General features: G+C 36.2%; 1 protein-coding gene across 1 annotated transcript; it reads right to left on the minus strand.

Moving 5' to 3' along the window:
- Positions 1 to 231: 231 nt before the first annotated feature.
- On the minus strand, positions 232 to 1,161 carry LOC101434203 (olfactory receptor 4C45-like). Its single transcript, XM_004447417.1, has one exon. It carries the CDS (start codon positions 1,159 to 1,161, stop codon positions 232 to 234), a length of 930 nt encoding a protein of 309 aa, XP_004447474.1.
- Positions 1,162 to 11,767: the final 10,606 nt, after the last annotated feature.

Consider the following 11,767-nt stretch of genomic DNA (forward strand, 5'->3'; position numbering starts at 1 on the left):
ATATTCTATTTGAAAATAAATTAAAACATTTTACGGGCCCTGGAAATTATCATGAACTCAAGGCAATGTCTGTTGTTCATAATGGATGTCAGCCTGCCAGATATGAGAGTTCCTAGAAAACAAGATCCAGATAGGATCAAGACTTTCTGGAGTTTAATCATATAAAAAGGAGATTAAACTTCTTACAAAGTATTATTAGTATTATTTGCCTAAATACTCCAGTCATAAGATTTATTGATCACTGGTTTTCACTATTTGATCCCAGAGCTTCTTCATGACATTTTTCATTTCTGCATTTCTGAGGGTGTAGATTAAAGGGTTCAGCATAGGAGTTATTAGGGTGCAAACCACCGTCACAACTTTGTCAGCAGGGAAGGAAGTCATGGGTCTGAGATACAAGAATGAACAGGGTACAAAGAATAAGATGACGACAGTGATGTGAGAGGCACAGGTAGAGAGGGCTTTGCGACGCCCTTCTGAGCTATGAGTCCTTAGGGAGCGCAGGATGATGACATAGGAAGCCACTAACATACAAAAAATGAGTAAACACAGTGATCCACTATTGGCAGCAATCAGTGGCCCCAAAGTATGAGTGTCCGTGCAGGCCAGCTCCAGGAGAGGTACTAAATCACACATAAAATGGTCAATGACATTGGGGCCACAAAATGGTAACTGAATCATGAACAAAATCTGAATCCAGCCATGAATAAACCCTAAAATCCCAGCCATCCCCACGAGGAAACTACATACAGGTCGGCTCATGATGGTCATGTAGTGTAAAGGCTTACAGATGGCCACGTAGCGGTCATAGGCCATCACCATTAACAAGATGATCTCAGTGCCAGCAAAGAAATGCTCAACAAAGAGCTGGGTCAGGCAGCCACTGTAGGAGATGGTGTTTTTCTGAGAGATCAAGTCAAAAATCATTTTGGGTGCTATGGAAGAAGAGTACAAACCATCGATAATAGACAAATAAGACAGAAAGAAGTACATGGGTGAACCCAGGGCTGGGCTGATGAAGATGGTGACTGAGATGAGCGTGTTACCTGCCAATGTGATCAAATAGGTGATGAAAAACAGAGCAAAGAAGATTTTCTGCAGTTCTGGATTCTGGGTCAGACCCAGCAGAATGAATTCTGTCACATTGTTTATTCTTTCCATTGACTCCACTTGGGTTATGAGCATGTTGTCCACCTGTAAAGATCATATTCCCGAGTGATGATATTTTTAATTATATACCAATACATTCCATCCCCTTTTTCATCCTGTACTCTTGGATTGATGGAGCTACACTTTCTCTTAACTTCTGCCACTCGTGCCACTTGAATATAGTGAAAAGACCTTGCAAACACCATAGCAAAAGCAAAGCATTATTAGGAATATTGATTTATGTTTACTCCTTTCTGTCAAATGAATGCACACACAATCCAAAAGACAAAAGTGCAGATGGATATTTTTTCTTAAAGGTGCCAAGAAAAACTATAACAGCTCTTTAAGCATCATCTGCTCAATAGCCCTGGATGTTGTGTCTGGCTCAACAGAACCCTTTATTTCGTGCTCACTCTTCCTAGCAATCCATCTTGTATGTGAACATGTAAATGATGAAATGTCTCTTGAAAAGCTGTCAATATTTCTTAAATGTATTTTATGAACAATTGGTATTCCTCACATATAGAATAATGTTACAAATTAGATATTTTTTCCTACTTACTTTCTACAAATGGATTTAAATAAGGCACAAAGTTTCCCTGAATAGCCTACTGACAAAACAAATGTTAGGATTGTCTAAAGCAATATTAGTACTCCCTTTAGCATAACTTTAGTCAGTTATGAACTTTCCATTGCTAAATGGTGGAAATGTTGTTTTTATACAAGAATGTGTTAATTTTCTAAATATTTTTAAATAATCTATAAAGGGATTTTCATGAATGAATACATGTTGTTACAAAGAAGCATGGGATATTTTATTCTTTCTCCTCCTCTTTTTTTCCTCTTTCTCCAACACCTGCCAAAAAACAAACATAATTACCTATTTTTTCTTAAAAATTTCTGGACAAAAAAGTCAGAATTAAAGGGATCTCAGCTTCAATAAAACCTGGAAAAAAGTCTTTAGTTTTTAAAAGAGCTAAGTGCCGGGGTTGTTTTTCCTCTATCTAAGGCTCTTATAGTGACTATGGTGGTTAATCAGTCTGCATAGCATTAACTCACAAATTCTAAATTCAATTTGGGAAAATGGAAGTCATGATAAAAATGAAAGAAAATTTAAATCATTACAAACAGAAATATACAGATTCAGTTTTCTTGGTGAGACGTAAATGTTACTAATAATGTTATCAAGGCAAATTCAGTTCTTAACAGTGACTGGACTGCAACAATGCAGATAAGAATGTATCGACATTTGCATATTGTTTTGTCACTGAATAATTACAAAATCATTTTAGTGAAAATAAGTGGGTAAAATGGAATTAATCTAATTGGCATTTGGGGAAATAGATTGATTTACCACTAACCTGGATCTGGCTGTTTATGGATTCCTCAGTTTTTAGAATGAGCCCAGATATTACTGTTTTCCAGTCAGGGCTCATACAGCAGCCACAAATAGAATCCATGAGCTTGAAATAAAAGCATTTCTAGAAAAAAATTCCAAGTTAAAATCTAATGAATGGTACATTTGAATTATCTCTCAAAATATCTCTCATAGTCTTTGACATTTTAGTTTATTTCGGTTCCCACTATTAGTCTGGACTTACTTAGAAAATGAGATATTTAAGTTAAGAAACTTCTCTATCTCTATGATTTAATTCTATTCCCTTTCTTCACATCTGATAGAAATATAAATCTATCTATCTGTAATCATTTTTCTCTCTCTATTATATTTATGTAGTCTAACGATATGTTAGACCACATTCTGAGAAATATATGTAATCCTAATTATAAACAAGGAGAACAACACCATCGTCACATTAGAAAAAATCTGGTATTATTCCTATAAAATATACAAGCAAACCAAATCCACTCTATTGAACATTGTTTTCTCAAAACAATGCCTCCACATTTTCTTCCAAAAAAAACCTATGAGCAGTGTGGAGAGAATCCCTTTTATCCCTGATTCAAACCCTCTTTCTGACTCATTCCCTAGAAATCTATTAATCTTGGGAGCAGTTTTCCAAACAAATCTTCAGCCCTTGTCAATACATTGCTCTGCTACTGTCATTTGCTCACAGGAACTTCTTTGAAAATTTTTCTTCATTTACAATACAGAGTAGTATAAATAGATTTGTTCAAAGTGCAGTATTAAGAAATGCAATGATCTCTCAATTACTCAGAGGATTTGTAATTGACTCTGCTGTAAGCTTTACCGAAGTATCAGCCAAGTTTCTTCACTTACTCCCGCTTGGCATCCACAAACATTTCTTAGAGGTCAATTTTAGAAATGCAGTTGAACTTGAGTTTAAGATATGTCTCTGGCTGTGGTTTAGAATGAATCTTCATTAAGGTGATTTGGAAATCTTCATCAAAGTTTTCTAATTTTTTTCTTTTATTTGTTAAAAATTTTTGCTTTATTTATATATACTTTTATTAGAAAATTTGTGAATTACAAAACAATAATGTACATGTGTGGAATTCCCATATAATACCCCTGCACCAACAGACTACATCGTTCATAGGGTTTTGTGGCTCATTGTGGTGAAAATGGCCCAGGATGTGTGGCCAGTTTGGGGTATAAGTTAGTGTTCAGAAGAGATTTCTCTCAGAAAACCTGAGCTGCTTAAATGATATATTTGCTCTGAGGATGGAAATGTCAGTCTTTAAAGTTAGATGCCTACTACCTGAGAAAGTACAACCTTTCTTTAGTGACTGGCTGTGGGGACTGAATTGGCAGGATTCCTAGCTACTAAAGATTGGGAGATTTAAACCACATAGATATATCCACTTCCTTCTGGATGAGTTCCTAGATGAAAGACTCTCATGATGCATTTGGTGAAGAGAGACCTTCTTCTCCCCCTCAAAGACAAAATTGTGTGGAATATAAGCTCTATGTCATTCAGTAGCCATGGAGAAAGTCACCCTCAGCCAATCCCTCACATATGAAGACACCAGGAAAGGGTGATCCACTACTATGTTCTCTCCTTCTGAGGTAACAAAGAGCTTGCTGCAACCTAGCAGGAAATGAAACTTCTTTGTTATTTATCTTCACCTTTAAACAAAACTAATAAACCCTCAGGGTCCAGGATCAGAAAAGGGAAGGAACAGTTTCTGCTCTATTCGCAACACTAAACAATTCTTTTATTACTGTCCTCCACAATCTCAATCTGTTCCTCTCCTTTTTGAGGACAGCCTGTCCTTTTGTCTAAGTAAATGATGACTAATAGGGATGGGAACTTACACCTCATATACAGAAAATGTGCCAGGAATATAACTTCTTTGAACAAGTAATAAGAATCTTTACCAGTCCATTGAATCATGTGTTCATTTGGGACAGCTTTTTATCAGTCCATTTGGAATTTTGTTCATAGAAGAGGTAGCTAAAAGGTCTCCATCTTACACATGAGAGGGAGGAGTCATCGACAACTCTGGTATTTCATCTCACTCAGAAAGGAAAGGAACTGAACAAATGAAAGCTCCTTTTACCCAAATGAAATATCACTCTCCATTCTCTTCTTTTCTTCTGGAGCCAGCAACTTAGAAGGGCTTCCCACAATCAGTAGACAATTTGAGTACAGCTCTGGTCACTGTTTGAATATCAGTTCAGTTGAATGCGAAAGTAATTTAAGAAGGAGAAGCAATCAGCAAACAGACAATGTTTGAAAGGGAAACAACATAATAATTTGGAGTTTAGAGTGAGACAAACAGACTGAGAGAGGTTGGAAGAAAATTGAGGAGCAACGGAGAATACAGCTGAAGGTGGTGTTTCCATTTTCTCGTCTGGATTTTAAGGCTGTGTCAAATTCACTTAAAATTAAATATTAAAAAAATAAAGACTAAAATGATGAAGTAATGTTTCTGATTATAAGGAGAGGTATCATAATTAAGCAGGAACATTTCTACCTATTCCAATGAGAAAGAAATGAGAAATGGTCTTATAGATAAAATTGTGAGTAGCAGGCAGGGGGTTAAGAAAGTGATTTTGAGAGTGCTCCTATTTTCCTGTGAAGTAGGAAGCATATTAGCTGCTGGAAGGATGGCAAGTTTGTAGAAATGGAGGTTTAGAAAGAAGGGACGGGCGGGGGGGATGGTGGATTGGAGTATTTGATGAGAAGAATGTTACATGAGGGAGGAAAGGACCCCCAGGAAAGAAGCTAGAAGCCTTGAAGCCATACCTGTAAATAGAATCAATGAATTTCAAGTGGCATATAAGCTGTATCTCTTGGGCTTTTCTGTTTTATTGTGCACAGACTGATTTTCAACTTTCAGTATCTATATTTCTTTACATGAAAATTTGATCTATAGCACTGCTGTCACTTAATGCAAGCCAGAGGTTCAGGAGACTAACGCTTCCTAGCAGTCCTCAAGAAAAGAATGATAGAAATTGGTATATAAATTACCCCAATCTCCTCAACCCTGAGATGGGATATTTCTGATAAGTGTGTTCTATGTCAATTTCCAGAGGTTCTTCATGGGATAAATCATCATTCAATCACAATAAGAGTAGTAGAAATTTGGTTTCACAACCCTAGGAAATCTTGTACATTGAAGTACATCATTGATGGAGAATGAGAGGAACCCCAAGACTTGGCTATGTACTTGGGAACCTTGAATCCTGGGTCCTTATGAAGAATCCCACTTCCCTGTGCTATAGGATGATGGCCTCTCCTTACCTGGAGACCATGCAGAGGTTTCTAGGAAGCAGATGATGATGGACAGCATCTGTGAGAAGTTCCAATGAACCTGACCAAAGCACAGAATACCTAAGACTGAGACTAAACTAGAAAAAACAAAGTCACTCCCCTGCCTTCTTACCATGCAACTGGGTTAGTAACATGAAATAATGTGTAACTATCCTAACAGCAGAGATTCGGCAAGGCTTTGGAGAGAATCCCTGTTTTAGTTACAGAACTAAGGGAAGAAACACCCCCAAAATGCATGGAATAGTCACTCCAATAAAATCAAGATGTGTTAGGAATGTTGACATATGAGATAACCAGGCTTAATCCACAGACTTTCAAACTTTTTCTCCATATCGAAAGTCTCCCAGATTTAGAGTGAATGCACTTTTTTTTAGTATTTGGCACAAATTTAACCAATTATAAATATTTTTCACTATAATATTATGCAATATGAATATTTATAATGTACACAAACATTACATTCTTTTAAAAGTCAACTGCATTAAAAATAAAATTGCCAAGCATTATCATACCCATGTCACCTCTATTCTGTGATCTCTTACTCTCTTTTGCCAAATGAGTTCATGTGCACATGTATACACAGACAGACAGAGATTCAGATATTCCTCCTAAAATGTCTGCAAACTATTTTTACAATAGTGCAACATCTATTCAGCAACTCTGAGACTTGGGTATATCTTAATATTTTCCAATTTCACATTTGTTCTCTGAAACAATTCAATATTGAGTGTTCATATGTAAGTGACAAAGATTCCCCTAAAACAATCACGATGTTAATAGTTATATTATAGAATTTATATCAAATGGAATTTATGTGTCACTGTGTTTGGGAGCTACCCTCACTCACATTTTAAAAACAGCCTTACATGAGACATGACATTTTCATGAATTTTCACTTAACTAGATGGAAACATTTTGGAGGTCACTTTTCAGCACAAATTTAACCAATTCAGGTGAATTTGCCAGTTTTAAATGCCAGCTATTGAAAATGGTGAATATATACCTAAGTAAATTATTTTTTCTATGTGTTAAAATGACCTGTTCAACAAATATCAAGACTGAATCTGTGTTATAGTTAAATAAAACAAATAAGAACTTTTATTTCTTTCCTTTTTCAATTGCTCTTCTTATTTCAACTTTTACAACCATGCCTTGCTACCCACTTACTGCACAAGACACTTCAAAATCTGTAGATATGGTGTTGTAGGCCTTTCAGCATCAACGTCTCAAAGATGAGAAAAAAAAACCCAAAATTTTTTCTCAGAACTGCTCAGTTGCAGTTCTAGTTAATGATAACTGTATGGCTAATTCTTTTCAATACTTTTAATTAAAAACTCTGAATTCAGTTTTTCAACATGGTAGCTATGCAAGTATGCAATAAGACACTTAAATTCCTGTAGCCTAAGACTCAGTCCACTAGGTGAGACATGAATGTAAACTACAACTGCATTGTTGGGATGGTAGTTTTAGCAGCTCTTCACAAAGTCTGGACTGAAGAGAACTAAAATGAAGTCTCTATTCATGTCTGAAGTTCAGCTTTTTCATGGAGACCATTTCATTCATTTATTGATACAACATATATAGAGAAAGAGCTTAGAAAATATTAGGGACTGATATCAACACTGCATATATATAAAATTCTGTTATTATGTAAAGATAGATTATAATTGCTATAGTTTAGCAATTATAAGTTTTCATGTTATTGTTTCCAAATTTATTTTTAGCCTACAGGTCACAGATACTCTTACAAAACTGGTTTGAGTAACTATATTTGCGTAATTTATATCTGCCTCAAATTCAGGAAATATGGATTTAGCAAACACTCCTCTGTGTCTAGCTGATTGTAGATTCTGCAATGTTCAGATTGTGCCCAACTATTGTTTTGTTTCTTTCCTAGGGAGTTTATAAGCACTGCCACAAATAGTCTCCATTTGCTTGGAGTGACATCAGCAGGATGGATGGGAAAGAAGTTCCAAAATCCTGTCCCTCCACAAAAACATTGAAAAAATAAGCAAAAACTGGCAGAAGCACCTGCCAAAAGACTTCAGAAAATAATCAGAGGTTTACACAAACCAAGTCAATGTTGAATCAAAAAAAAAAAAAAGGTAGATTAAAATGGTAGGAAACACTTTTGTTGCTTTTACTAAGTCTACCTCCAACTACTTCCTGGTAAAGTCAGCAGCAGTTTTCACTCCCAGTGCGGATTCCTGGACCTGGGTAAGCAACAGTGACCCCATTATTCACAGACTGTGGTGCAGTTATGACTATACTATCCTACCTGGTGCCATCTGATGATGAGTGTCTGATCCAAGGTGCTTATCTCTGTCTCGCTTGTCCCAGAAATTGCTCTGGCCAGACAAATGGGAAGCATGGCAGCTTAAACACTGAAAGAAAACATCAAATAGCAGTCACTTGGGGCAAAAAAATTACATGGTTGAGACATGAAATAGATCACCTAGCCTCTTTTGGAGGAAAGACTACAGAGAATTTTCTGGGGAAACTGTGGTACTTGTTGTGTCCATGTACATGGAGGGAGTTTGCAAGGCCATGAACAGTCCACATGCCCAGAAATACCTGAGAGAATCCTTAACTTCCACCTCAGACTGTTCTTTAGTTTCAGTGCAAGGTTGGATTAGTACTGCTTCTTCTAACTTTGGGTTGAGTTTGTTCTTCTTTTCTAGTTATTTGAGTTGTGAAGATAAGTTATTTATTTGTTGCTATAATCTTTTTTTAATGTCGGAGTTTACAGCTATTAATTTCTCCCTGAGCACTGCTATTGCTGAACCCCTTAAGTTTTGGTTTGTTGTGTATTAATTAACTTCCCTTAAAGAACTTTATAATTAACTCTGTGATGTGTAATTTGTACATTTATGTGAATTTTCCAGTTTTTTTTCTGTTATTGATGTCAGCATTCAAAATTCTCTGTCTTTTGCATTCAAGGTTTAATTTATCTAAATAAGGTTCTCTTTGAGTTTAATCCATTTGGATTTTCTTGAACATTTTAGCTGTGTATATTCATGTTCTTCATCAAATTTGGGATGTGGCTGGTCATTACATCTACAAATACTTTTCTGTCCATTTCTCTCTTTCTTTTCCTTCTTGGACCCCATAATACATAATACAATAACAAAAGAATTTTAAAAATCACACCACTTGTAGTCTTTGCAGATTGGCTCTATACTAAGCCTCTCCTTCAGAGCACAGAGACTAAAAATAGTCTTTGTTGGTGGTTCAATGTTTCTCTTAGGTCTTTCTGAGCATGTTTCTTGCCTTAGCGATGTCCATGGACTTATAAAGGCTGGAATTTCCAAGATCCTATATAAAAAAAAAAAATTTCAAAGACTACACAAGGGGCTCCTAGACCTAATAAATGAATTCAGAAACTTCTGATTATAAGGATTGTATATATTGACCAATAGATTAACCATTGGAATAGAATTGAGAGTCCAGTGAAAAACTCTGACATTCAGAGCCAACTGAATTTTTACAAAGGTGACAATTTCACTTAATTGGGGAAAGAGTATTCCCTCCCCCAAAGTGGTGCTAGGACAAAAATGATGCTTGGATAACTGGATAATCTCATTCAAAAAATGAAATTTGACCCTGACCTCTTACCATATACAAAAGTAACTCAAAATGGGTCAATGATATAAATATAAGAGAGAAAACCATAAAACTATTAGAAGAAAACAAGAAAAAGTCTTCTGAATCTGGTATTTGGGAATGGTTTCTTACAGATGGCCCCCAAGACAGGAACAACATCAAAAAAGATCAATTGGATTTCATCAAAATAACAAACTTCTGTGCATCAAGCGACATTATCAGGAGAGTGAAAAAGTAGCTGGCAGAAGGCAGAAAAGATTTAAAATGACATATATGAAAATGATTTTTATGCAGAATACATCAAAAACTCCTAAAACACAAAACCAATAAGAAAAACAACCTAATTTAATAATGGACAAAGGATGGAAATAGATATTTCTATGAAGAAGATACACACATAGCCAATAAATTCATGAAAAGATGCTCAAAATCACTAACAACTAAGGAAATGAAAATCAAAACCACAATGAGATATCATTTCATATCCACTAGAATGAATATTATTGTGTTTGCATACAAAAAATAAAAATAGGGATTCAAAGAGATAGTTATATACCAATATTCATAGCAGAATTATTCACAATAGCCAACAAATGGAAATAGCCCAAGTGTTCATCAATAGATAATGCATAAACAAAACATGGTGAATATATACAATGGCACGTTATTCTACCCTAAAAAAATGAAGTTCTGATACATGCAACAACGTGTATGAACTTTGACAACACTATGCTAAGGGAAATAAGCCAGACACAAAGGTAAATTATTGTATGATTCCAGTTTTATGAAATACCTAGAATAAACAAAATCATAGAGACATAATTAGAATTTACCAGGGGCTGGGGAGATGGGAATTATGAAGTTATTGGTTAATGGCTGCAGGTATCTGTTTTGGGCTTTGAAAAAATTGGGTAATGGATGGTGCTGAAGTAACATACATTGTAAATGTAATTAACACCACTGAATGGTACAATTTACATTTTTAAAATGCCAAATTATATTAAGTTTGTGTTTCCACAATTAAAGAAAACAAGCAAAACAACTATGTCTCTGGCCATGCTTTGGGATTAGAATTAGGTAGGGCAAATCTTATCATCATGTAAAATTCTTATGATATTAGCTATGACCTGTGCTGTGTTTATGCCTTATTGTGTTCAGGTTTTATAGGACAGGTTTTCCTATAAGAACATTATTGGTCTATGTTCTGTGGTTGTCTTGGATATGGCTTGGGTTAATGACATTGGGCTGACAGAATAGTAACCAGAAAAAAAAAAAAAAAGGATTTGAATCAGAAAATGAAGAAAATCTCCAGCACAGGACATGGCCACCAGGACGCCATACACACACCATTTTATTGTAATCATGTAGTGCAGGGACCTGCAGATGGCCATGTAGCACTCATAGGCCATCAATGTGAGCAGGCTGACCTCAACTCCCCCAAAGAAATGTATCACTAAAATCTGATTAAAGTACCCCAGGAGATAGTTTTCTTTTTTTTTATTTCATTTTTTTTCTTTATTTTCTTTTAAATGTTACATTGAAAAAATATGAAGTCTCCATATCCCCCTCACCCCACCCATGCCACCCCTCCCACATCAACAAACTCTTCCATCATTGTAGCACATCCACTGCACCTGGCGAATACATTCTGGAGTACCGCTGCAGTACATCGACAGTGGTCCACATTGTAGTCCACACTCTCCCCCAGTCCACCCAGTGGGCCAAGACAGGACACACAACATCCAGCATCCATCCCTGCAGCACCACCTAGGACAACTCCAAATCCTGAAAATGCCCCACACCATATCTCTTCTTCCTTCTCCCAACCATCAGCAGCCACCATGGCCACCCTCTCCACATCACTACTACAATTTCTTCCCTTACTAATCACAATATTTCCCCAGCAGAACACCGGTAAGTCCACTCTAATCCATACTCTATTCCTCCACCTTTTGGACCTGGGATGGCTATGTCCAGTCCCCCTCTACATCAAGAAGGGAGTTTTCTTTTCAGGAAGCAAATCAAATATCATTTTGGAAGCCATGTTGAAAAAAGAATGGCTATATAGTAAGAACAAGTCAAAGAGCAAAAAATACAAGGGGGAGCCCAGGACAGGGCTGGTGGCAATGGTTATTACAATGAGTAAGTTACCTGCCAGATTACTGTAAACATGACAAACTGGAGTTTCTAAATGTCTATGTTCTGTGTCAGGCAAAGTAGGAAGAATTAGCTCACGGTTATCACTTGTTTCATGAATACATTTTGGCCCTTAGATAACAGATTTATCTGCTATTAACACAGGGTTTACAATGGTG

The sequence above is a fragment of the Dasypus novemcinctus genome, chromosome 10 (genome assembly GCF_030445035.2).
Source record: "Dasypus novemcinctus isolate mDasNov1 chromosome 10, mDasNov1.1.hap2, whole genome shotgun sequence".
Taxonomy (NCBI): domain Eukaryota; kingdom Metazoa; phylum Chordata; class Mammalia; order Cingulata; family Dasypodidae; genus Dasypus; species Dasypus novemcinctus.